The sequence below is a fragment of the Leptopilina heterotoma genome, unplaced genomic scaffold (assembly GCF_015476425.1).
Source record: "Leptopilina heterotoma isolate Lh14 unplaced genomic scaffold, ASM1547642v1 Lhet_52, whole genome shotgun sequence".
Taxonomy (NCBI): domain Eukaryota; kingdom Metazoa; phylum Arthropoda; class Insecta; order Hymenoptera; family Figitidae; genus Leptopilina; species Leptopilina heterotoma.
In genome coordinates, this window is record NW_025111114.1 from 957,541 (window position 1) to 985,376 (window position 27,836).

General features: G+C 24.7%; 4 protein-coding genes and 1 long non-coding RNA gene across 11 annotated transcripts in view; 2 read left to right on the top strand and 3 right to left on the bottom strand.

Annotated features, from left to right (window-relative positions):
- Positions 1 to 10,433, bottom strand: part of LOC122507864 (AMP deaminase 2) — a 31,269-nt gene extending 20,836 nt beyond the window's left edge. Inside the window, exons 1-2 of one of the 4 annotated variants that reach the window (XM_043620812.1) lie at positions 10,027 to 10,433; positions 8,662 to 8,787 (exon numbers count right to left, since the gene is read on the bottom strand). In XM_043620812.1, coding sequence (XP_043476747.1) covers positions 8,662 to 8,785 — 124 coding nt within the window. In that variant the 5' untranslated portion in view covers positions 8,786 to 8,787; positions 10,027 to 10,433. Of the gene's footprint in view, positions 1 to 3,430; positions 3,550 to 4,031; positions 4,240 to 7,172; positions 7,479 to 8,661; positions 8,788 to 10,026 lie in introns of those variants that run through there. The other 3 variants (XM_043620819.1, XM_043620818.1, XM_043620820.1) reach the window with 3 other exon arrangements.
- LOC122507884 lies at positions 69 to 9,513 on the top strand. Its single transcript, XR_006302177.1, has 3 exons — positions 69 to 607; positions 7,802 to 7,895; positions 9,405 to 9,513. It is a non-coding gene; the product is annotated as an uncharacterized LOC122507884 (long non-coding RNA).
- A 2,421-nt stretch (positions 10,434 to 12,854) lies between the features above and the next one.
- On the bottom strand, positions 12,855 to 18,358 carry LOC122507860 (dentin sialophosphoprotein-like). Of its 3 annotated transcripts, none has more exons than XM_043620802.1 (5): positions 18,035 to 18,358; positions 17,184 to 17,432; positions 17,034 to 17,096; positions 16,298 to 16,460; positions 12,855 to 15,918 (listed from the first exon to the last, which is right to left on the bottom strand). In XM_043620802.1, the coding sequence occupies exons 2-5, from the start codon at positions 17,255 to 17,257 to the stop codon at positions 13,234 to 13,236; spliced, it is 2,985 nt and encodes a 994-aa protein (XP_043476737.1). In that variant the 5' UTR covers positions 17,258 to 17,432; positions 18,035 to 18,358; the 3' UTR covers positions 12,855 to 13,233. The 3 variants fall into 3 exon arrangements, with proteins under 3 accessions (XP_043476737.1, XP_043476738.1, XP_043476739.1); XM_043620803.1 differs by having other exon boundaries at positions 17,184 to 17,450; XM_043620804.1 differs by having other exon boundaries at positions 18,067 to 18,083.
- Positions 18,359 to 19,098: 740 nt separating this feature from the next.
- On the bottom strand, positions 19,099 to 22,730 carry LOC122507880 (peroxynitrite isomerase THAP4-like). 2 transcript variants are annotated; one of them, XM_043620846.1, is made up of 4 exons: positions 22,637 to 22,730; positions 21,595 to 21,722; positions 19,379 to 19,785; positions 19,099 to 19,239 (listed from the first exon to the last, which is right to left on the bottom strand). In XM_043620846.1, the coding sequence occupies exons 1-4, from the start codon at positions 22,669 to 22,671 to the stop codon at positions 19,123 to 19,125; spliced, it is 687 nt and encodes a 228-aa protein (XP_043476781.1). In that variant the 5' UTR covers positions 22,672 to 22,730; the 3' UTR covers positions 19,099 to 19,122. The 2 variants fall into 2 exon arrangements, with proteins under 2 accessions (XP_043476781.1, XP_043476782.1); XM_043620847.1 differs by lacking the exon at positions 22,637 to 22,730 and adding an exon at positions 22,223 to 22,610.
- Positions 22,705 to 27,387, top strand: LOC122507868 (protein UBASH3A homolog). The gene is made up of 4 exons (XM_043620826.1): positions 22,705 to 22,842; positions 23,136 to 23,373; positions 23,498 to 24,199; positions 26,431 to 27,387. Exons 1-4 carry the CDS (start codon positions 22,736 to 22,738, stop codon positions 27,220 to 27,222), a joined length of 1,839 nt encoding a protein of 612 aa, XP_043476761.1. The 5' UTR covers positions 22,705 to 22,735; the 3' UTR covers positions 27,223 to 27,387.
- Positions 27,388 to 27,836: the final 449 nt, after the last annotated feature.

Genomic DNA, 27,836 nt, shown 5'->3' on the forward strand with positions numbered 1-27,836 from the left:
GACTTATTTGAAAAACCGGAAGTGAAATACTGTAAAGTTCGTTAAAAGGGTTTTAGAGGGGATGGAAAAGTTTAAAAATTTATAATCTCTATATTAATTGTGTTTATATAATAGAAATATTAAAAACGGAAGTTTCTTCAAGAAATATACTGTTTTTTTTATATTTTTAATAGAAGTTATTTAAAGTCTCTCGAATTAAATTAATTGGAATAAAAAAGAATTTTGAATTACGACCTTGAAAAAAAAATCAATAATCATTATGGCGGGATTGTCGGTTATATTTTGTTACTTCCGGTTCATTGTAGCGTCTCTTGGCCTGTCTTGTCGCTTGTTTGTTGCGAAAGTTTACCATTATTTCATCCATCGGACATTCCAGAATATAATAAAATACGTCATTTGAAACTAAAATTGCATCTATTTCAAAAGTGATAAATGGGAAATTCAATTATGGACGGGGAAATTGATAAAAAGTTGCAATTTGGAAATGATAGAGAGCACATTCAGGGACCTCAGGGACACAAAGTTCATCTGTAATCGTCTCGTGAATTTACGAAATGTTTTGTCCCAAAGAAGAAAGAAAAGATTGTTTTTAACGATTATTAAAGAGGTAAATATAAAATTACACAAAAAAATATTCATACTGATAAGTATTGTGAGACAAAATTTTTAGGTTATGTTACAATTCCGCGTTTTTTCCACTTGCGACAATTTCGCATCTTTTTTCATAAAATGATGATTTGTTTTTCTCGCAAAAAAGCACGTTTTTTTACCTCGCCACGAACAAAATATGTTTATAATTTTGAAAATATAGAAAAGCCCGAGTTTTTTTTAACTAAAATTGTTCACCCTTTAATTATATTAAATGAAATTAAATTTTAAATTACGACACACGAGTCATTCAGTAGTAATATTTAATTGAAGGAACTTGAACTCTCTTTGTCTAGCGAGAGACAAATGTTTACATTCAAAATAGCATAAAGATTTTATTAATAGTAACACTGCGTTTCTATTTTAGAATCGCATTCGAAAACATTGAATAAAATTACTACTATGCACGCCATTTGAAAAATACGAATGAAAAAAGTTCTTTTTTTCCTGTGAACAATTTATGTTTTTTTAAAAAAAATCGCGAAAAATAATATTATTTATTTAAATTTATTTTCAGAATGATAAGAGTATTGAACAAGAATTTTTTTTCTTGATGAAAGTACTCGATGTTAGGAATGTGATCGAGTTTCTTGAACGTTAATAAAACTAGAGCATTTGTATTGAAATAAATGCGAGAAAATAACGGTTAAAACGAGAAATATTGAATTATTCATATCTAGTAATAATAGATATTCTTTATTATTATTACAATTTTTATTATTTCTATTATTATTAGTACTTCTTTTATTATTATTACTAATAGAGTAATAACAGTTATTTATTATTATTTTTATAACTAAAATTATTAAAATAATTATTATCAAATAGTAACTATTATATTCGTTTAAAAATTAGTTTTATTCATTTTATTAATTTTTTCTTAATAGAATTTTTTTTATTAATATCGAAATATTAAAAAAAAAAGCTTTCTCACGAAGAAGCAAAATTAAAGACACGTGGAGACATTCAATATTATATACACTTGTGTCAAAGTGAATAATCAAATAAATTTCATCGTGGAAAAATACCAAATGAATTCCGAAGAAAACTTTCTTTCGCTATTTTCTAGATTCTATAGACTTCCTATAGTGTCGTTCAGTTTTCAGAATATAAATTGCTGAATAAATCGAGTATTTGCAATCTGACACCAGAATAAAATAATCTTTTTTACTATATTTGGAATTTGCGTAACTTGTTTTGTAAATACATTATAATTAACAGAATTTTTAATTTTTAGACAAGCTTATCAATATTGTTTTTTTTAAATTTTTCCTTAAAAATATTGAATACTTTATTTTATTTATAGTTTTAATAATTTTTACTTCGTTATAAGCCTCTGATTATTCTACTTTATATATATTTCAGCAGCTGTACTAAATGATGAATCAGTGAATATTTTTCCGAGAAATTATAAAAGAAAAAAATTAAAATAATATTTTTTTCCAATAAAATTACGTCTCAATAGAGTTCACAATATGTTTATGCTCAACGATTGAAGGGGAAAAATTGTTTTTTCGTAAATAATAAAATATTTTATTATTTACAATTTTTCTTTTTCAAATTATTGATAAAAAAATTATGCAAAACATTTTTTATACCAAAATATATAAAAATATGAAGAAGAAAACGTTTTTCTTTATACGAAAACAATAAAGTTTTCTTTTTAAAATTATTCTTAACAAAATTATGCAAAACATTTTTTATACATAAATGTATAAAAATTTAAATAATCATGTTTTTCTTAACGAAAAGAATAAAATGTTTTGTTACAAATTTTTCTTTTACAAATTATTCTTGAAAGAAATTATGTAAAAGATTTTTTATACAGAAATACAATATAAAAATTTGATTAAGGAAATATTTTTTCTTAACGAAAACAATAAAATGTTTTGTTTACAAATTTTTCTCTTAAAAATTATTCTTCAAAAAATTGTGTAAAACATTTTTTGTACAAAACTAAAAATTTAAATAAGAAAATGTTTTTCTTAACGAAAACAATAAAATATTTTGTTTACAAATTATTCTTGAAAAAATTGTGCAAAACATTTTTTGTACAAAATTTAAAATTTAAATAAGAAAATGTTTTTCTTAAAGAAAACAATAAAATATTTTGTTTACAAATTATTCTTGAAAAAATTGTGCAAAACATTTTTTGTACAAAATTTAAAATTTAAATAAGAAAATGTTTTTCTTAAAGAAAACAATAAAATATTTTGTTTACAAATTATTCTTGAAAAAATTGTGCAAAACATTTTTTGTACAAAACAGTAAAAATTAAAAAAAAAACATTTTTTCTTTGAAATCGTTGATTATAAACGTTTTGTGAACCACAATATAAAATTGAAAATTAATATAAACCTCATTGAATCAATAATTTTGTTAATTAATAAACGTGTATATTGAAATTGACTTTTTAGAAAATATCAAAAATACTGAAAAATGGATTGAATTTTTCGTGGTTAAAATAATATTTCTAAATGAATTCTCAATTGGCGTCGTGTCAAAAAATATCTTCATTATTGAACAAAGAAGTAAAGTTTCAGAAAATCTATTCTTGACGAAAAAATAGTTTTTAAATTATTTTATTTTCTTTCGATTCTAAAAATTTAACTTATTTTAATGATTTTCAAAATATTTCCCTTTTCTCTTTAATTTAATTCATTTTGCAAAAATAATTTCATATATAAAAATCTCTATTCTAGAGTTTTAATCTTATTTCGTACAAAAGAATGAAATTAGTAGAAGAAAAATTAAAATTACCACCAATTTTTTTTTTATTTACCTTTTTTAGACGTTGAAAATTTGTCATTATTTAACCAAAAGTTCTTAATATCCATGAGATTTATTTTCTATTTTTTGTTTATATTTTCTATTTTTATTTTACTTTACTTTTATTTTTTTTAAAAGAAAAATTTTTTTTTAAGCTATCAAAAAGTTACCAAAGCAATGAAAATACGCGACTGCAAATTATTACCAATTATATTGCACAAGTGATAAATGTAATTCTATATGTTAGAATGTCAGCAAACGTATTTATCAGCTCTGCGGAATAGTTGAGTAAATTCACTGTATCGACAGAGTAAACGATAAGATAACGCGAGCCTATAAAATCGCGAGACAAAATCTACGACAGAAAAATCTATTTTTAACTTTTTTTTAAATTAAATATAAAATAACCAAAATAAATAAAATTAAATTAAAATTTAATATAAAAATATCTTTAAAAGAAAGAATAAAAATATCTTAGCTTTATATTTATTTGAATTTCGTCAGTAATTTTATTTTGTTCTTCTTACTCGCAATTTTACAAATCTAGGATTTATTTAACAATTATTGTTAATTCAATTGAATTAAATAGATAGATTTTTAAATAATATTTTTACCTTCATCAGGATCGATGAAAAGATTTTGTGGAATCAAAATACTAATGAATGGCCTATCCCTCGAAGTAGTAACTCCTCTACTAGACATTTCGTAAAATTCTACTTCTTTTCGCAAATTTTACTATTTAAACAATAAATTAAAATTGTAACACTTTTTCAGATCGGGAATAATTGTTGCAGTGTCACTTGAAAAAAATTCCTTTGGCGCACTAATCGACGTCAACTTCGTCACTGTGCTAAAGCCAGCGTGAAGGATTTTATGATAAATATACGTGTAAATTAAAAATTAGTATACCTTTTCAAGAGTCAAGTGTTAAATTGTGCCAGAAATTTTTTTTTTCCTATTTTCATATTTTTAATATTCTAAAAACTCAGAGCTTTAAAAAAATTCAAAACATTTGTCGTTTCGTCCAATAGAAAGTTAAAAATTAATTAACAAGTAACGATTGTGTTAAAAGGAAATATTTAATTAAATATTTGTTAATTAAATATTTCGTGTCGGTATGTTTTAAAGAAAAAAAGGTAAATTTTTTCCTTGCCCGAGAAAAAAGAATATTGCGCAAAATAACAAAATCACATTTTTGTCGCATGAACGAAATAGCACTAGTGGATTTTGCGCTCGCTTTTCTTTCTTTTTTTTTATGTAAAATCGATTTTTCAAACACTGTGAAATATGAAACACAATATTGGGTAATTTGAGTAGAAATCAATAACTTACATAAATGTTTATATAAAGAAAATAAATATAAATATTCAAATATTTGTTTTAAAAAAAATGGGAAATTGTTTAAATGAATGGCCAATTCGTAACTGACGATTCCGAGACACTGCCGTGAGTCTGCTCTAGTTTGTCTTATTTCTATTCACGTACCACAAACTCCAATTCTAATACACGTGCACATTTAACAACTTGCCAAAACGTCAGTTGTAGGTGATAAAAAGCATCAGGAATGTTAAGAACAGTGAATATGGGACTCAAGCCAGTCAGCTGTTTTTAAACATCTCATTCAGTTAATAATCAAGCCAAAATTTCATTCTTAATTTTATCCGAATTATCAAAAATTCACTCGATTCGTCCTTGAGATATTTTTTTTAGTAAATACTTGAAAAATTCATTTTTTCTAAATTTTTATACACTTCCAAAAAATGTATGTAATTGTTTCAAAATAATCGTTTATGATTAAAATTTAAATAATAATAATAATAATAATAAATTATTAGTAATATGATTCTAAAGTTCTGAACGTTCAAATGAATGAAATTTATTTAATTTCTTCTTCAAAATAAATTTTTATTACAATAATTTTGCGTCACTGTAAAAAAAATTAATTATAAAGTTTCTAAATGTAAAATTTAAGTTTTTAATTTTTATTGCAAAATGTATGTATTTAATTTTTTTTACAATTCTTCTTAAGAATTCAATTATTTTCAAAAATAATACATTTTTTTTATGGGAATTCAATTATTTAAAAAAATTTGAATAACATTCTTCGCTAGAAATCAATTATTTTCATAAATAATAAAATTTTTCTTGAGAATTCAATTATTTTTAAAAATGTTAATAAAATAATTTATAAATTTGAAAAATTATAATAAAATTGATCATAGAATACAATTATTTTCGTAAAATACAACATTCTTCCTAAGAATACAATTATTGTAAAAGATGTTTGTAAAAATCTTCGAAACAATTTAATTATTTTCGTAAAAAATAAAATTCTTCGAAGCAATTCAATTATTTAAGAAATTTTAATAAAATTCTTTCCAAGAATTTAATTCTTTTCAAAAATAAATATTTTCACAGCACTTCAATTATTTACAAAAAATTTCTTTTTAATTCTTTGTCAGATTTCAATTATTTTCAATTTTTTAATGAAATTTCTAGATAAAATTTAATTATTTTTAAAAAGTTTTAAAAAATTTAATTATTTAAAAAAATTTGAATAACATTCTTCGCAGGAAATTAATTATTTTCATAAATAATAATATTTTTCTCCGGAATTCAATTATTTTTACAAATAAAATTCTTTACAGGAATTCAATTCTTTAAAAAAATTTTTAATAAAATTCGTTGCAAGAATTCAATTATTTTCATAAATAACAAAACTTATCGCAGAATTTCAATTATTTTTATACAATTTTAAATAAAATTGCACTTATTCTTACAATTTTTTTAAATTCGCCGAAAGAATTCAATTATTAAAAATTTTGATAAAATTCTTCATAAAAATTCAATTTTAAGAAATATGCAATTATTCAATAAATTATTTATTTTTGTATTTAAATAATTGAATTCTCGGGAAATTTTCTAATAAAATTTGATTTAAATATGAATTTCAGTTAAAATTTTAAATTATAATTCAATATTAAAAGCATGATGGTGTGAATTTTTAGAAATAATTGAATTTTGAAAAGGGTTAAATTAAAATTTTGTGGTAACTCTGATTTAATTATTAATTATTTTTTGGTTTATTTAACGAATTATGATAATAAATTTCCGAAAGTTCATATGACAGAAATTAATTTCCTTCTTCTTGAAATTAAAATTTTACTACAATAATTTTGCGTCACAATAAAAAAATTATTAATAAAGTTTCTAAATAAATAATTTAATTTTTTAATTTCGATTGCAATCAATAATTTCTGAAAATAATTATTATTAAAAGAAATATTTTTTTCATTTGAACGTTCAAAACTTGCGAATCATGAATTATCAAATAAATATTTACTTGAAACGATTTCTATTCAAAGCAAATAAACTCAGGTACATAATTTGATATTAAAAATTGATAAAAATAAAAATATTAGATAAATCTGTTAATTGAATTGATAAAATCAATTATTTGCTAATTATTATTTCTATCTTTTTTTTATCAGTTATGAATTTTATATTCTGGATTTTAAAGAAATCTTTGTCAGATTGCAAAAAAAATTTTTGATGTAAGGAATGAGAGACAAAAATTTATTTTTCGATAGGGAAAATTAAATAATCAACGTGACAAAAAAAGTAACATTTACAAGTTTTTTCAGTTTCGAAAATACAAAAAAAATTAAGTTTTCTCGTGAGGAAGCAAAATTTTTTATTTTCCAACAATAATTATTGTTAGTTGTAAGAAAAAAAAAATTTAACGTGTCACTAACCTTCTGAATCAAATGATCGATCAGACTTTACAGAATCAGAATCCACAGAATGAGTTTTTAAATTCCTATACATTTTGTATCGAAATTTTCTCTGTTTGTTACTATTTAAATAATAATTATCTTAATATAAAAATCACTCTTTCAAATTTGTTTTTTTTAAATTATCTGACAACGATTTATTGAGTCACTTAAAAGAACTATGAATTTTCAGTAATTAAAAAAAATGAAGTTAGTTGAATATAGAATTTATTCCTTTTTTTGAAATTTTAAAATTAAATCTGCTCACTATTATTTTTTTTATGAATTCTTGTTAAACTGAAAAATTGGATTAAATTAATTCCTTGTTTTTGTATTAATGTTATTGTTATTAATTATTAATTATTTTTATTTATTCAAATTTTCGAAAATTTTAACACGTTTTAGAAAAATTCTCTCATTAAACTGACTACAATTTAATTTTAAATTACTTTGTTTACTCATAAGTTCCCGTCTCATAATATTATAATAGTAAAAGCATTGTTGTTGTTGTTTGAAGAATTCTAGTGTTATATACAAAAGAAAAAGAGAAAATATTCAAAATTTCAAATTTTTTAAATTCTACAATTTTCATTAATATTATTTTTTTACAGACTCGTTGCAAATCGGAAATAAGTTGGAAACAATAGGAAATTTTCATAGCCACAAACAAGTTGGAGCTTTCTTCGAGAAATCGCCAAACACCAGGTAATTTTTTATTCATAAAAAGATTTATTATTTTTCTATTTTTGGACGTTCAATTAACGAAATATTTTTTTTTGTTCCCATATTTTTAAAAATTATTAAACTCAAATGAAAAATATTATAACTGACCATTTCTTTAGGTTAAAACTGAATTTTTTGATTTTAAAAACAATATTTTGTAAAACCCTTTTTATTTTTATTTTATTTATACATTTTTTTTATTTCGTAATTCAAATTTAATAAAGTAATAAAAATACTGTCGTTCATATGAACCTTCAAAATTTTCAAGGTTTGATTTGTTAATAAAATATAAATATTTTTTAGCAAGAATCTAAGTCACTTAAAAATTCTATTCGGAAAAAAAATAAAAAATTCATCAGTGAATTTTAAAAATAAAATATATTTAGGTTTTTTTTTTTTAAAAAGCTGAAATTAAATTTAATTTAATTTAAAAATTAAAAATCAATTATTAACTTAATGTATAATTAAGTCAATTTTTTCATGGATGGGATAAAAAATTAAAAAGTGATGATTAGAAAATGTGAACTATTTTAATTTACAGGATTGCCACAGGTCAGGGAAAAGTCAGGGACTTTTATTAAAGTACTGTAAAAAATTGAATTTTGGAGAAGTTACAAATGATTGCAAAATTTAAATTATTTTTCAAAAGTAATAAAATTCTTCGCAGAAATTCAATTATCTTCGGAAATTTTTTTTGTGGCAACCCTGATTTATCTTTATATTAATTTATAAATTAAAAATTACTTACTGCCATTGGAATCGATGTTACTTGCTTGATTCGTACTGTCAGCATCTTCATTTTCATTTAAACCAAAATAAACTGCACCATTTTCACCATTAATATTGCCATTTGTAGAAAGTGGATCCTCCATGACTAAATTAGCAAATAAAAAAATTCTTTCTTTTTTTCTCTCTTAAAATCTCCTTTTAAAAAATGTATTTTCCAATTCGCTTTTAATTAAATACGTTTTTCTCAATAAATCATTAAACTAAAGATAATGTTGCTAAATATTTTATTTTATTCGCAATATTTTGTGAATCATTTAAATTTTAAAGAAGGTCGCTCTGGTCGATCAAAGATATTTTTAGTCTTTAAGCGAGAAACCTTTTCATTGGATCTCAGTGGGAAATAATTTCCAGAAATATACTTAATAATACAGAAAGTCATTTATTTTTCATGAAACAAAAATTCTTTATCGATTTTCTTAAAAATAACGTAAATAATTTTCACCTGAAATATGATTTGAAATTCGTGGTAATTATCTTTTTTTAATCGAAAACTGTAGTTTTTTTTATTTAATTGTTAATTAGTTACCGAAAAGAATTCTTTTCCAAAAAGGAAAAGCATTTCTAATTTTTTTTTTTGTCTAAAATCTTAGTTTGAAATAATTTTACTTTATTTATTTTTTTTTAATGAGAGGGTTCTGGCTTTCGAATCGTTTAGTTTATAATAACTTATTTATGATGTTTGGTTTTTGTTTTTTGTTTCAGGTGAGTGGATTTGAAATCAAAGGCATTCCTAAATAAATCAAGCGCGAATAATCTTTTTGATGATATATATTCGAGGTAAAAGCGAATCAAAAATACAAAGAAAGAAAGAAACAAAGCTATTGGTTGAAAAAAGTATATTTATTTAAAATTTTTAATAATTCTTGGAAGGAAAAGCAAACGATTCGAATATTTTTTTCCAAACATGCAAAAAGAAAATAGAGTAACTTTTCGTTAACAGTATTAAAAATAAATTTTTGCTAATTCGTGTATTTTCGTATTTTAAATTATTTATTGTTAATAATTACTAATTATAAATATTTTATTTTTTGATAATTTTATTATATACGTTATACCTACGTTTTATATATTTTTATTAATATACGTAAATTTCAGAATTAATTATTTTAAATTATTTATTTTTAGATAAAAAATTGTTACCTAATTGTTTATTTAGAAAAATAATTTTTTCTTTGTTCTAAATTGTAAATGAGCCACCAAAACAAAGAGTTTCGATTTTTCCGTGGGTGCCGCTAAAGAATCGCGTGTACGTAGTTTGACAGCGTGGAATCTGACACAACCAATAGCTTTCTTTCTTTTCAGTTTTCAACTATAATTTTCTCACCACGCGCACGTTGTCAACACTTTTTTTTGGTCACTCTTTGTTGCACCTTTTTTCTAAATTAGCCAATAATAACGATATTTAAAAACAATGGAACTATTTTACTTTTAGAGAGAAATAATATCCAAAGAAAAGAAGTCAAAAGGGAAAATAACTTTTGAGGAAGTTTTTTTTTTGTCGGTAGAATTGCTGCAATATTAAAAATATAATTAAACGGGGAAAATTACAATTTTTTCAATCTAATTCGAATGGAATAATTTTTTTTGTTGACACGTCGCCACTGTATGCAGTAAAATAGAATTAGTTACTGGAATGAAAACGTTATAAAGTCAAGGACTGTTCTTTATAAACTAACACAGAATGTTTTAATGCGTATGGAGTTGAGATGAGATGGTTGATATACACGTAATGTTTTGCTGAGTTTTGCGCTGTTTGCAACCATTGGCGGAGCGTTGTCGACGATGCCACTGAATTGGGACAAATGATTGGCGCAGACTCACGCCTTCGACCCCGCGAAAATCCATAAAACCCCTCAGAACAATGAATGACTGCTTTTTACCGGCTTTTTTTCAATACATATATATATCTATATATTGTAAAGTAAAATTCGGATATAATTTTATATTCTCAAATTTATCTACAATCTCATTTTTTCGTTTTCTCGGGAATTCGCCTCGAATTTATTCAATTAGAATTTTGAAACCATATGTTTCGTTAAAACTAATTTATTTTTTCATTCCATTGGAGAAGATTATTTTAATTTTAAACATAAGTGTTTAGAATTAAAATATTTTCAGTCAGGGAGTGAAAATTATTTCGTTTTTTAATGAATTTTACAATAAATTGACTGAATTTTTATATTAAACTTACGAAAGAGTTTCAGGTCAAATTCAATTTTTAGCAGGGACCGATTCTAAAACGAAACTAAATTAATTTTTACTTTTATTTTTTATCGGCCTAAAGTCCGAAAAACTTAAACATTTAGTGTCAGTCAAAAAATTTCTTTCCGACATTTATTTTCAATCTTAGGGTTGCCACAAATATTTAATTTTATTTTTCCCTGACTTTTCCCTGATTTTCAGACAAAATTTTCACTTCTTTTTGAAATAAATATTTAATCATTGTTATTACTTTTCTTTAGGAATTAAAATTCTTCAAAACATTCAAATTCAAATTTTTTTCATGTTCTGTAATAATATAAATTACCGTAAAATTTTTCAAAAAAAAGTTAATTATTTACAAAAATCCTAATAAAATCCTTCGCAAGAATTTAATTTTTTTTACAAGTAGTAAAATTTCTCAAAAAATTCAATTATTTAAAAAGAATGTAATAAAATTCGTTGCAATAATTCAATTATTTTCAAAAATGATAAATCGATTTTTCGGCAATTTATTTTTAAATCAATTTTTATTATAGAAAATTCTAGGAGAATTCAATTATTGAAATTAAAAAATAAATAATTTATTGAATAATTGAATGTTTGTTAAAATTGAATTCTTATAAAGAATTTTATCAACAAGTTTTTAAATAATTGAATACTTTTGACAAATTTTAATAAAACTTTGAAGAATAATGATATTTTTCGAGAAATTCGATTAAAATATTGTATCAAAAATATTTAAAATCCTGCGATGAGTTTTATTATTTATGAAAATAATTCAAATTTTCCCAAGAATTTTTTTGAAATTTTTCTAAAATAATTAAATTTCTACAAAGAATTTTATTCTGTATAAAGATAATTGAAATTTTGTCGAGATATTTTTGTAAATTTTGAACATAAAATTGAATTTTGTGATAAGAATTTTTATAACTTTTGAAAATAATTGAATTTCTGGAATTATTTGTAACTTTTCCAAAATTCAATTTTTTTTTAGTATTTTTAACTAAAATTCTTCTATCAATCTAGTATTTTATGAAAATTGTAAAAATTATTCATTAAATAATTTATAAGTCATAATTTTATGATAGTTCTTGGAAAATTAAGTTATTTAAAAAGAAATTATTGTCAGAAATAGACAAAATTGAATGTTTTTTTATTTAAAACGAGGCAACGAGGCAAACAAAAAAAAACATTAACATTTCTGTGTTTTCTCATGAATTTTAAAAATTCAATTTTTTCAACTACTTCTAATCAAAATTCCTGACTTTTCCCTGAACAATTTTAGTTTCCCTGACTTCCCTGACCTGTGGCAACCCTGGATCTGCACTGAAATAAATTCAATTTTTTTTATTTACAAATTTAGTTTTTTTAGTTTATTTTCGAGTCGACACGAAACTAAATTAGATTGTTAATTTAGTTTTGAGTCGACACGAAACTAAACTGCTAAAAATCAATTTTCAGAATGTACAACAAATTCACTGAATTTTTATTCTAAACAATGAAATACGAATGTCATCAAAAAAGTTTAAGGGTAAAAAATTTCTCGAAAGATTTATTTAATTAGATAATTTTTATTATTTTTCTTTGTAATTAATTTTAATTCCGAAAAAATTAGATTTATTTGTAAAATTTAATTAATACGAACTTTTTTCTATATAGGATTTTAAAGTTCTGAACGTTCAAATAAATAACGAAATTTATATATTTCTTTTTCGAATTAAAATTTTTTTTTTTCAATTTTGCGTCACTAATTATAGTTTTGAAATTTTAGGTTTTTAATTCTTTTTACAATCAGTATTTGAACGTTAAAAAGAATCTTTACTCTTTAAGTTCGTAAAGTAAAATTAATATAAAACAATTATTAAATTTACAAATAATTACAATTTAAAGTTCACTAAATGTTTGCTTAAAGAACAATTTAAAGTTTACTAAAAGAAAAAAATGCCAAAGATTTCTTAATCTAAATTTATTTCTAAATTTAAAGATATACAATCTATTTGACTAGATCTTAACAAAAAATATATTCTTTCTCATGGACGGAAAATTTGTCTTCTTCATTAACAAATAATAACAAAACTGATAATCTCTTCAGTTTCTAAAATAAAAATCTAGTTTAGAATTTCTTTTTTCTATCGACAAAATAATTAATAATATTATCGACAAAAACAACTTGAGGATCGATATTTGTCTACTTGTCCAATATAGATTTGTTTTCTTTAAAAAAAAAACCCAAAAGGACGAGAGAAAAAAATTCATTCTTAAAATACCTATTATCTAAATTACCTCTCTCTATATTCTGTATAGAATATAGTCTCTATATACTGTAGAATTAATTAAAATCAAAATCACTCTCAGTATTCGATGCATTTCTCTCTATTGTACTCTCCGTATCTGATTCTAAAGTAATTACACTCTTTTTGCTATTATTAATATTCGCCTCCACTTTATTATTCTTCTTCTCTTGAGCACTGATATTCGAACTTTCTTCCAGAATCACGTCCGATGTTAAATTCTGATTATGAGACTGATCAGAATTATAAGCTTGTTGTTCCTGTTGACTGTACGATTCATCTTGGTGAGAATATGATTCATCCTGTGATTGAGGATAGTAGGACTGATTTTGATCGTAGGTTTGATTTGGATCGTAAGTTTGATTAGGATCGTAAGTCTGATTAGGATCGTAAGTCTGATTAGAATCATAAGTCTGATTTGTCTCATAATTCTGATTTGTTTCATAAGCTGGATCGTAGACCTGATTGGGATCATAAGGCTGATTAGCATCATAAGGCTGATTCGCATCATAAACCTGATTCGGATCGTATTGCACATTTGGGTCCTGATACTGCTGATTGGGATCGTACTGACTGGGATCCTGATATTGCTGATTTGGATCGTACTGAACATTAGGATCCTGATACTGTTGATTCGGATCGTACTGACTAGGATCCTGATACTGCTGATTCGGATCGTAATGACTAGGATCCTGATAATGTTGATTGGCATCGTACTGATTTGAATTCAGAGCATAATCTTCTGCCGCAGCAGGTGCGTATTGGTTCCCATCTCCTTGTTTCGAAGGTTCCCCCGAATTTTTAGCATCCTGATTATATTGATCGATTTCCTGACTGTGCTGCTTTGAATCTTTCAACTCTTCGCTTTTGAATTTACTTCCCTCTTGTATGTATTCCGAATTTGAATTTTGTTCCAAATTCTGATTATATTCCAAATTCGGATTTTGTTCTGAAGTCTGATTATATTCGGAATTCGGATCGTATTGCTGATTAGGATCCTGATCGTACTGATTAGCAGAGTATTGAGTCGGATCGTATTGTTGATTTTGCTCATATTGAGTCGGATCGTATTGTTGACTGGGATCCTGTTGATCAGAGGTTTGATTTTGATTCTGATAGGATTGCTCATACATTTCGGGGTAAGCAGAATATTGTTCGTAATTTGGATCGTAATTATAATCCTGATTGTACTGATAATTTTCCGCTTGCTCCGATTTTAATTCACTGTTATCTTCTTTCGCAGTTTCTTCTTTTTGCTCTCCATTTGTCTCCTCACTTTTTTCTTTTTCCGCATTACTTCCCTCTTGATTAACTTCTTCCTGAATATTTACCAATCTTGTTCCATTTATTCCATTTATTTCACTTTTTTCCTTTTTTTCCTTTTTTTCAATTTCTTGAAGTTTCTTTGGATCCGAACTGTCTGTAAGTTTACTCTTTGGATCTGAATCGTCTTGAAGTTTAATATTTGGATCCGAACCGTCTTGAAGTTTACTCTTCGGATCCGAACCGTCAGGAAGTTTAATCTTTAGATCTAAACCTTCGCGAAGTTTCTCAACTTCATTCTCAGTTTCTGTTTTCTCCTCCTTCGAAAGCGACTCTGAAGATAATTTCACATCCGAACGTTTTGTTTCAATTTGTTTCTTTTCATCCCCTTTTTTCGGAACTTGTTTAAATTTCTCCTCGTCCTCGTCGTCGGATAGTGTAACATTGAGAATATCGCCACTCGTATTTTGCTCCTGATCGAAATCGTCATAATGATGAATATCTAAATCCCTGTAGAGATTTCTTATTTTCCCGATATATCTATCAATTTCGCTATTCATTCTCTTTGATCGTTCATAAACATCATAGTCACTTTTATATCCACTCGATTTTGGTTTCCATGAAGTTTTCCCCCTTGAGGAATTTAATATCTCTCTGGACGATGGTAGAGAGTAATCACTTCTCTTGAATGTTGTGTTAAAATCAAATCTCTTGAAGAAACGATTTGGTGTTTTATTTTCGTAACGTTGACTTTGCTGTCTGTAATTTCGTTCGAATTGAGGACTCTTGGTCTCGAATCTAGACTCGCCGATTGACCTCCACGAATAGTCGGGATAAGTGCTATCAATTTTTGATGGAAAATTACTCGATTGTCGTTTATTTTCCAAAAAATCGTTAATCTTTGGCAAGGGGAGGCTATAGAGATATTGACTGATATTACTGTCGGCACGTGGACTGGAATATTGGGATAAAGGTTGATAAGAAGAAATTCGACCAATTCCTGATATTTGGCCAGGTTCCATTGAAATGACGGATGGATCGAAAAATAAATTAATTGGTTTATTATCGGTTTGAATATTTTTTGAAACGGATGGAGTTATGTGAATTTTGGGAATAATTTGCGATTGTTGATAAAATATTTCCGGTGTTTGATTTATTTTCGAAGAAGAAGAAGTGTAGAATGATTGTGAGGGTAAATTTAATGTTTCCTTCTTTGGAGTATCAATGAATCTAGGTTCGTATTTTGGTAAAGTTGGTGTTAAAATTCGACTTTGAAAATTTGTCATTGTTGGCGTACTCGGCGGTATTGAAATACTTTGAACTGAATATCTCCGATTGTAGGGTATTAAATCTTTTCGAAAATATCTTTCATCTTGACTCGTTATTCCACTGTCAGCGGTGTAACTTCCCGTTGAACGTTGATTGATCCGATTTTGCAAAAGATATATCTCGTAATTTTTCTGAAAACGAAAATTCGTGTTCAATATTTCCAAAAAGTAGTTTAAAGTAATTTCGAGTAATTTAATGTAATTTAAAGTGATTTAAAAATAGCTGAAAATTTTTCTTAATTTAAAAAATGCGTTTATGAAAAGAAATTTTGTTTATTCGGCAGGTGGAGAGTTTTGGTTAAAATAGACAAAAGTTAAACTTTGTTTTAATTAGTATAGGAAGAGGACGTATGCACTTGGCGTGTAACCTTGAATTATTCAAGGTTTTGAGTATGTATTTCCAAGCCAACATGCAGTCCTAATTTGAGTAAAGCTCAAAATCGATTTTGGCAACACTCTCGCGTTCTTCTCTTAATTGACAATTGAAAAGTCAAAAAGCAGTAAAACTTACTCGAAGTGCGTTTAAACGATTGCTTTTTGCAGTGATTAACGCCAAATGGTTATCCACTTTATCAAGTGCTCCTCGTAATTTATTATTCCTCTCTTCACGATCGCGTTGCTCCTCGAGAAATTCAATGTACCTTAGACGAAGTCTATTAATACAAGCGTCATGCCTAAAAACAATATTAATCATTTAGCTTTTAGAAGAAGAAAAGAAAAAAAAGAAACAAAATTTACAATCATTACAAAAAGTTATTTTCAAAAATTCCCAATATTCAATAAAATGACGAATCGATATAAACCTTGAATGACTTAATTTCTATCTGAAACTATAAAAAGAGAATTGAAAACGAAAAAAGAAATAACAATACGAAGTTTTATAGTCCCAAAACATGATAGCTTGACATTGAACGACTGGTCGTGATTTTTATGTCACGAGATAGACGAAGGTCGCTTTTAATTCTTCTATTTCTAAATATATACAAAATAATTTTGCAGCATTTAATTCAAATATTTTGTCGCAGAATCGATTAAGCAAACAATAAATTTATTTTTTTGGGAAAAATTCTCCATCTCTTTCTTACCTTCAAAATTTTATTGAGCTATCGATTCTCTAAAGTCATCAATCTCGACTAGAATTTGATAGTTTTCTAAAAGTGGGACACGAAAAAAGACAAAAAAATAGAAATAATTCTTCAAAATTCTTTTGAAATTTTTTTCTAAAAATACTCATTTTTCATAAGTACCTGTTCTTTGACTCTTGTATCAATAATTTGAATCGTTCCTCCAATCGTATTCTTTCCTCTTCACTGGAAAATAAATGAAAATCAAAAAAAGTTTATCAACTGTCAAAAGAAGGGAATTTTTTTTTTTATGAAAATTTATAATTCACGCACCTCTTTCTCAATTTTTCTTGAATATCCAACATTCCTTTATAAAAATCCCGTTTGTCGTAATAAAGAAACGTCATTTCTTTTTTTTTTTTTTTTAGCAAAAAACAAAACGAACGAAAAATTCACAGATTAAAAATTCGAAACAATTCGAATTTGAAACGCCACATTGACAACGTTTCTTTTAGAAAAATCTGCGACATTGAGAGAGTGTATTTTTTGCATTTCAAATAGTGGAAAATTCAGGGAATTTTCCTGTAAACAAAATTTTCACTGTAGCACTTAATTATTAAATTTTCTCTCTAAAAAATTATCTTTTTCGATCAATTTTCGAGAAATATAATTATGAAATATAAATTTATTTCTCGCGTTAGATTTTAAAGGCTATCGCTAAAAATTTGTTATTTGAAAACAATTTTAATATTAAAAAAAATTCAATTTTCATTGAAAACAAAATTTTGAATGAGAAAATAAAATTTCATTGAAAACAGAATTTTGAATGAGAAAATAAAATTTAATTGAAAAAATAAATTTATTTTTATTGAATAAATTAATTATTATTGAATTAATTCAATTTCATTAAAAAAAATAAAATTTCACTGAAAAAATAAAAATTTCATTGAATAAAAAAATAATTTTAAATTGAAACGATTTAATTCTTTTCTATTCGTATCAAAGAAAACAAACATAAAAATTATGATTCAAAGCATTATTAAATTTTTTTATTATAGTATAAAATATTGAAGAAAAAAATTTGATTAAATTTTAATTTAACGTGTGTAAAGCTTCTGTGAAAAATTGATAGAGAATTTTGTCAATGGGGAAAAAATAATTTTTATGAGAAAATTTATAAAAACCAGGAAGCAAATAAGTTTTTTCCTGGCACGACCATTCGTTAGTTCGACGCGATGAACAACTGTCGCATTCGGAGGGTTGTTCCAGCAGGTCGACGTACAGGTGCTACCCCTTCCCAATACCATTATACCTCATATACCTTCAACTTCGCATGATTTAGATAAGAAAATCAATAATGCTTTAATGACTCTGCAATAATATTCCGAGATTATAAAGCACCGAACTGCAGCAATTAATATTTTTTCTCATTTTTTTCTCAATCATTATATTTTTTTCCAAAATTCATTTTTTGTTCTATTTCGAAACGAATTTGAAAATTAATTTCCAAATGAAGTTTTTAAATCTATTTTTTGAAATATTTGTACTTTTTTTAATTGTAAATTACATTTTCTAAATAAATACTTTTTCTGATTATTTATTTTCTCTGAAAAATAAAATTATAAATTTAATCAATTTTGAGTAAAACATTTTTTATACGAAAATATATAAAAATTTAAATAAAGAAATGTTTTTTCTTCTAAGTCGTTGATTATAAACGTTATGAACTTTACGATTTCTGAGATTTAATTTAGTTAATTTGATTAATTAATTAATTGATTAATTAAATTAAAATTAAAAATTTTAATTGACAGAAAAATTATTTCCGAAAATAGTGAAAATTTTGTCTTGAAACTTAAATTAAAAAATTTGAATCGTTTAATTTGTCGAGTTTTTGAATTGCATTACAGAATTCTTATTAGTCGCTAATTTTTCTTTTCTTTTTTGTCTTCATTATCGAAGACGACCCCGAGGGCCAAATAAGTCGAGTAATTCTCTCACTCTCCCATAAAAGCTTAAATGTTAAAGCATGCTGGCATGTTGCGTGTCAGGCGTAAATTTACTTTCCAGACTATAGTTTCATTAATTTTCAGTTGAAAACAAAAAGTATGGAAATAACTTTAAACGAAATAAAGAACAAGGACACTGGTAGATTATAATGGGAGGCTCGTTACAAGAATTCCTTTACGTCTCTTCACTCTAAAATTGCATCTCGTTTGTGCGACTAAACTAAAAGGAATAGATCCAATTTTTTTTCTCTGACCAAAATTGTTTATTGTTTATGATAAATTGTTCTCAAATGTTCCATTAATTCTGGTGTTTTTTCCGTTGACATGTAGAAAACATATTCTAGACAATTATCCTCGACCAGCGTGATTTCTCGTTTTGTCTACATTGAATCAATGAAAATTATAATTATTAAATGTTAGAAATTGAAAAACTTAAACATTTAATTTAACTTGAACTTTTAATTTAATTAAATTAAAAAAATTTTTTTTTTTAATTAAAAGGAATTAAAGTTGAATTACCTGAAGGACTTTCGGTGGTTTTGTACCCTCTCTCGGTCTTTCGACAGAGAGACTTGTCAGTATTATTTTTTTATCGCAAACTTCGCCTTCTTCAATTGTCGTCACTCCAAAATTGTGAGCCAAGAGAAAATTTAATTTATTTGTATTTGGAATTATTTTTAGAAATCCAGTTTCATAATGAAGTGGCTTTTTTGTCTCAGGATGCCAGGTTTCTGATTTGTAATTAAACATTGGTTGGCCAACTGAACTGAATGACATTTTTTCGTTATATTCGAAAGGACTTATCGTTGGAAATTTTCCTTTTCCGGCATTTTTCGTTGTCCATGTTCCTTCTAGCCAGCAAATTGGTTCTAGAGCTTCGTGTCTTGGTAGCGCTTCCATTTCTTGCTGGTTTAATAATTTTGACACTGAGGAAAAAAAATTTTTAGATTATAAGTTTCCATTTCTTATTTAATTTTAAATTAATTATTAATTATAAATTATTACTAGCGCGCGGAACTTGGTATTCAATTTATTATTATTATGCAAATTATTCAAACAATTATTCATTTTTTTTTAAACTGTTAAATTATTTTTTTAAATAGTGAAGTCTTTGCAAAAATTCAATTATTTTCAATTATTAAATTTTTTCATTCTCGTTTCTTGAAAAATATTCAAATATCTTCTTTAAAACTTAGGTAATTTCAATTATAATTCCAAAATTCAATATTATTTAAAAAATAATTAAAATAATTCTAAAATTTAGTTAATCTCAAAAATTCAATTATTTCTAAAATTGGCTGTAAAATTTATTTTAAAAATTCAATTATTTTCACAATTTTTAAGAAATTTCTTGTAAAATATTAAATTATTTTCTATAAAAATTAGAAAATGACACAATTTTTAAATCAAATTCTTGAAAAATTAAGTTAATTTTTATAGAATTAAAAATTTTTTTTTTGCAAAATGTTAAATACAATTTCTTTGAAAAATTCAACTATATTCAAAATTTTTGAGTAAATTTTTTTCTCAAGAATTCAATTATTTTCTAAAATAATAAAATTCTTCAAAGGAATTCAATTATTTTCATAAATAATAACATTCTTTAAAGGAATTTAATTATTTTCTTCAATAACAAAATTTTTCGGAAGAATTAAATTATTTTTAATTCAATTTCAATAAAATTTCTCGAAAGAATAAAATTATTTTTAAAAAAATTAATTAAATTCAATTATTTTCAAAAATTGAGATAAAATTCTTCAAAGCAATTCAATTATTTTTATAAATTGTAAAATTTTTTTTTAAGAATTCAATTATTTTCTAAAATAATACAATTCTTCGAAGGCATTCAATTATTTTCATAAATAATAACATTCTTTAAAGGAATTTAATTATTTTCTTCAATAACAAAATTCTTCGGAGGAATAAAATTATTTTTAATTCAATTTTAATAAAATTTCTCGACAGAATATAATTATTTTTAAAAAAATTAATTAAATTCAATTATTTTCAAAAATTCTGATAATATTCTTAGAAAGAATTTAATTATTTTTATAAATAGGTACTAAAATTCTTCGGAAGAATAAAATTATTTTTAATTAAATTTTAATAAAATTTCTCGAAAAATAAAATTATTTTTAAAAATATTAAATAAAATTCAATTATTTTCAACAGTGTTGATAAAATTTTTAAGAAAAATTTATTATTTTAAAACGTTTTAATAAAAGTTTTCGATTGAATCAAATTATTTTCAAAACTTTTAATAAAATTCTTTCAAAACATTAAATTATTTTCAAAAATTGGGATAAAATTCTTCAAAACAATTCAATTATTTTTATAGATTGTAAAATTCTTCTCAAGAATTCAATTATTTTCAAAAATTGGGATAAAATTCTTCAAAACATTTCAATTATTTTTTTAAATTGTAAAATTCTTCTCAAGACTTCAATTATTTTCAAAAATAATAAAATTCTTGGAAGGAATTCAATTATTTTTATAAATAATAACATTCTTCAAAGGAATTTAATTATTTTCGTCAATAATAAAATTCTTCGCAGGAATTCAATTATTTTTAATTCAATTTTATTAAAATTGTGATAAAATTCTTTAAAACAATTCAATTATTTTTATAAATTGTAAAATTCTTTGCAAGAATTCAGTGATTTTCAATATTTTCAATTAGAAACAGAATTTATTTTTTAAGCACTTGATATTTATAATTTACATCTTTACAATACCTTTAGATCCACTTAGGGTTGTTAATTCTTTCAATTTCTCCAAAACATGCTTGAAATCTTTAAAATTCAATCCTGGTATTTTCTTCATAATTAGACATTGATTTGAAATTCTTGATAATATTCTGATACTAATTTACAATTTAAATTTCGTAAAACGTAACATTTTTGTTTTAATACTAAATAAAATGCAATTTTATTTTCTATATTTACACAATTAGTATAGTATTCAGTAATTTATAAAATTAGTAGAATTATTTCTTAGAGTAGCGAACTAAAATGTAATTGTGCAATCTAAACTGCAATATTTCATTAAATTACATAACTATCGACATTTTTTTATTAAAAAAAAAAAAAAATAAGAGGAAAAATCAAATTAAAAAGTAGAAATAGAAGAAAATCGTGGGACAATATTAAAGTGTATAAAATATGAATATACAGTTGTATAATTTTTATATTTTATTTACATTACTTAGTTTTTATCAGTTTTTGTATTTATTTTTTATTTTCTATCGTCGTGAATGTGATCGCCGTCAAAGAGTGAGGTTAGAATTTTTTATTTCGATTCGAATTCCAAATTCAACTAATTATTTTCTGTTTTTAAAGAAACAAAAATGTTAATTATACTTACATTAGAAAAAAATACCTGCTCTTTTTTAAAATTCACCGAATTCCCTTTTTTTTTTTGGAAACAAAAATGATTCTCACGTTTGACATTTGACATTTATTTGTAAACAAGAATTTTTCACTCCCAGCGCTATCTTACGTGAGAAAAGGGAAAATTTCAGACGATTGTGATTTTAAAGTTGTTTACACGATTGCGCTTACGCATGAATATTACTAGAAAATAATTTATATATAAATATATAAATAAATAGGTTTTTCTGGAATTCGGTTTTTTTTTATTTCTTCGCGTGCTTACGACACGTGTGAAAAAAAAACGGGTGATAATTTATTTTTCCCTTTTTTTCTTTTGTGAAACTGTGTCTGTGTGTGTGTGTGAGTTTATGTGTGAATATAAAAAAAATACTGGAAAGTAACACACCTGTTTCTTTTATTTTTGTTGATATTTTCGCGCATAATATCCAAAGAAAAGTGTATATTTTATTTTGAGCTGAATTAAAATTGTGTGATTAGTGATGTCATGGCGACTTTACCGCCGAGAAAGAATCCAACTCCAACAAAAATATCCAAAGAACATCTCACACCGTTGCAAATTTTACTACAATTAGGATTTCCAAAACATAGAGCGTAAGTGAATTTGTGTTTTTTTTACATTTATTGTAAGACAAATTTTTTAGTGCAGAGAGCACCTTTTTTCAGAAATTATTTCACCTCTTTCATAGTGTAAACAAACAGCTGTCAAAAAATGTTCTGTACGATTTTCCTTTTTTCTAATTCTTTTGTTTTACTATAAAATTCGTACTTTTTGCCTAAATTTCCATTTGGGAAATATTATTTTTGCTTTTTTGTCTGGAGTTTTTTGTGTTTGTTCTTGAAAGGTTAAGAATTTTTACGTTCTCATTTTCGTTTTGTTAATATAGAGAGAAAGCATTGACGGCAACGGGACATCGAAGTGTTCAACTTGCTTCAGATTGGCTTCTTGCTCATGTTCGTGATCCAACATTGAATTCCGATGAACCCAGAGAATACGTATTGTATGCCTGTCCAACTGGACATTTTGCCGAAAGTCTCGTGAAATTTTGGACCGAGAGTAAAGAACTTGGTTGGAATGGAGCTCATAATTACATGCCCCACATTACTCTCATCTCGTTCTTCAAAGTATACCCAACAATCTTTGAACGTAGAAGCTAAAACTAAAAATCTTTTAAAAATACATTCAAAATATATCAAAATTGTTAATTATTAATTTGCCTTATTTTTAAAATTTCTGATTTTCTTTTAGGCACCGGACGAAACGGCCGAAAAAATGGCAAGTGCTCTTGAAAATTTAGTGAATCGCAACGAATGTCCAGAGTACATTAATTTAGAAACTTATGTGTCGCCAAATTTTATGGGACTATTTGTTGAGGATAAACAAGCAAAATGGTTGAAATCATTAGCCGTCCAATATTGTAAGAAATTAACAAATCTCGGAATAACAGTTGAACCGCACACGAAATCATTGCATCTTTCGCTTGCCTATCAATTTTCGAGTAATCATTTTCAACATCTTCGTTCAATGGTGGAAAAATTGGAGACAAGTCAAGCGATTAATTGGGAATTGAGATTGTACTCGAGGGATTCACGATTGAGAAATATGCATGTTCATGGGGTATTGCATACACACGGGCCAAGACAACATGACGAATTGGAATTAAGACCTGGTGATTATATTTATTTACCGGAAGGAGCATGCAATGAATCGCCCGATGGTTGGGTCGAGGGTATTTCATGGTTAACCGGAATCTCTGGCTATTTGCCTCTGAATTATACGAAACGATCAGCGGAATCTGATTCCTGGACATTGCACACGTCAATTTCGATAATTGCTGATAGAAATACGGAGAATGTTGAACATGAAATTCCTAAGAATCGAAGGCCTCCTGTTTTATCGAGCACTGAATCGCTTGACACTCCGGATGGAATCGCTCCTGAAAATAATCCTGTAAGTCATTTTTTTGCCTTTTTCAGGGTTGCCACAGGGCAGGGAACAATCAGGGAAAGCAAAATTAGTCAGCGAAATCAGAACTAAGTCAGAAATTTTTATTAAAGTACTGGAAAAAATTAAATTTTTAGAATAATTCTAAATATTTTATTGTCATAAACTAGAAAATTACCATTTTGCATCAAAAACTAGGAAATTACCACGAATTCTAATACAAAACCTTCAATTTTTTCTATTTTGACAATAATTTCCTTTTTAAATAACTTAATTCTTGAAGGACTATCATAACATTATTACTTAAAAATTATTTCATAAACTAGCAAAGTTTTAAAATAATTTCATGATCAAAATTTGAAAAATTCACTTATTTAATAAATAAATAAATTATTATTGTTTATACTTCTTCGCAAGAATTCAATTATTTTTATAAATAGTAAAAATTTTTTGCAAAAATTCAATTATTTTTAAAAAAATTTTAATAAAATTTCACGAAAGAATTCAATTATTTTCATAAATAGTAAAATTCTTTGCAGGAATTCAATTATTTTCAAAAAAATTTTAATTGAATTCCTCGGCAGAATTCAAATATTTCCATAAAATTCTTATTTCTTAAAATTTCAATAAATTCTTCGCAAGAATTCAATTATTATTAAAGACAAATAACAAAATTATTACCGAAAATTCAATTATTTTAAGTCATTTTAATAAAATTCTAAATTTTTTCTTGGAAATTCACTTATTTAAAAAATTCTAATAAAATAAAATAGTTCTATTTTCATAAAATTTCCAAACAGAATTTAATTATTTAAAAAATTTTTTGTAAAAATCTTCGTTAGAATTCAATTATTTAAAAATCTTTATAAAAAAGATAAAGAAAGATAAAGATAAATCTTTATTTAAAAATCTTTTTCTTTGCAAAAATTTAATTATTTTAATAAATAATAAAAATTTCACAGAAATTCAAATATTTGCAAATTTTTTTATAAATTTCTTCGCAATAGTAAAATTGTTTTTTTTTATTCAAATAATTGAATTCTCGTAGAATTTTCTTATAAAAATTGATTTAAAAATGAATTTCAATTAAAATTTTGGATAGTAATTGAATATTAAATGCATTATATTATAAATTTTTAGAAATAATTGAATTTTGAAAAGGTATCAAATTAAAATCTTTGAAAATTTAAATTTCTCATACTTTTAACTAACAATTTTGACGAATTAATTTTTTTAAAAAGTTTAGTTGAATTTTTTTGTTAAAATTATTTTACCTTTTTTTCTAAATAATTAATTAAAGAATTGCCGAATAATAGAATTTTCGTAAAATTGAATTTTAAACAAATGTATTTGAAAATTCTCAAGGAACTTTTGTAAAATTTATAAGAAATAATTGATAATTGATAATAGGAAAAGAATTGAAGTCTTGCAACAAATTTTTATTACATTTTTTTTGAATAATTGAAATTCTGTGGAAAATTACTATTTTTGGAAAAAAATTAAATTCTTGCATCGAATTTTATTGAATTTTTTTTAAATAATTGAAATCTTGTGAAAAATGTTACTATTTATGAAAATAATTGAATTCTTGAATCGAATTTTATTACATTTTTTTTTAAGTAATTGAAATCTTGTGAAGAATTTTATTATTTATGGAAATAATTGAATTCTTGCAAGAAATTTTATTACATTTTTTTAAATAAATGAATTCTTTTGAGAAATTTTATTAAAATAGTAGATTTTGAAAATATTTGAATTTCAACAAAGAAATTCGTTATTTGTAAAATGTAATTGAAATCTTGCAAAAAACTTTTGAAATTAATTATATTTTTCGAGGAATTCATTTAAAATTGTATTAAAAATAATTAAAATCTTATATGAAAAATCATATGTGAAAATTTTATTACTTATTAAAATAATTGAACTCTTTTTTTTATTTTCTTTTTTTTGAATTCTTTTTTCTATTTAAAAAAGAGTTTATTAATATTTTTGAATAATTTTACAATTAAAAAAATTCGTGAATAAATGTAGTAGAACATTTTTTTGAGTATCTAATAATTTTTAGAGTGAATCAGAATATTCTTTAAGGTCAAGGGAAAAAGTCAAAATTTTTTCTTGGAAATCAGTGAAAAACAAAATTATTTTTTTCTGGCAACCTTGTTTTTACTTTTTTTTGTCACTATTTTAAAAATGTACTAGTATATTTTTCTGTATATTAACAAACACTTTTTATTCAGATGGAAGCGTCTGAACCGCCATCAACTGCCTCGAGACAAATTTTCATCTGCCGACATGGGGAACGTGTTGATTTTACATTCGGTGCATGGATTCCCTATTGTTTCGAATCAAATGGCTCTTACATACGTCGTGATTTAAATATGCCGAAAGAAATACCACAGAGAAATATTCAAGACTTTCAAAATGATTGTCCATTGACGACACTGGGTGAATTACAAGCGAGTCTAGTTGGCGAGGCAATGAAAGCGGCAAATGTGAAAATCGACGTTGCATTTGCATCGCCATCGTTACGTTGTATTCAGACATTATCGCAAATACTCAAGGGTCTCGATTGGGATGTACCGATTAAAATTGAACCGGGTTTAATTGAATGGCTCGCTTGGTATCCAAATGGAACGCCAACATGGATGAATGCCGATGAATTATTGAAAGCTGGTTTTAATATTGACGTTAATTATTGTCCAGTGATAAAGGCGGAAAATTTACCATCGAAAGAAAATGCCGCTCAGTATTATGAAAGAAGTTATGCATTAATGAAGGATATTATTGATAATACGGGGGGTAATATATTAATTGTTGCGCATGCCGCATCGTTGGCGGCTTGTACGAAACAATTGACTGGTGGTAAAGTACCGCCAGCAGCGGAAGTTACCAGATTGGTGCAAAGAGTTCCATATTTAGCGTGTTTGACGGCACGTGAGAGTATTGATGGTTGGCAATTACATCCACCGCCATTTCCACCGGTCACTCATACAAGTAATAGTCGATTCGATTGGAAAATATTAATGTAGATAATTTTTTAGTACAGAATTTTATTATCCTTCTGAGATATTTAGCAAACGTTTTTGTCGCTACTTTTTTGGAATTCTTTTATTTTTCATGATCCGAAATGTTCTGAATGTTCAAATGAAAGGGATTTATTTATTTTTTCTTCAAGTTAAATTTTGTGTCACTTTCAAAATTAATAGTAAAATATTTTCATAATCAAAATTTTTAATATTCACTTATTAAGTACAAAAGAAAATTAATTATTATTGTTTATATTTACAAAAATTTTAACATAATTTTTCTAAAGAATTCAATTATTTTTATAAATAGTAATATTTTTTACAAAAAATCCAATTATTTTTAACAGAGTTTTAAATAAATTTCACGAAAGAATTCAATTATTTTTATAAATAGTAAAATTCTTCGCAAGAATTCAATTATTTTTATAAGTAGTAAAATTCTTCGCAAGAATTCAATTATTTTTATATAAATAATAAGATTCTTTGGAAGAATTCAATTATTTTTATAAATAAGAAATTTTTTTGCAAAAATTCAATTATTTTTAACAAAATTTTAATAAAATTTCACGAAAGAATTCAATTATTTTTATAAGTAGTAAAATTCTTCGCAAGAATTC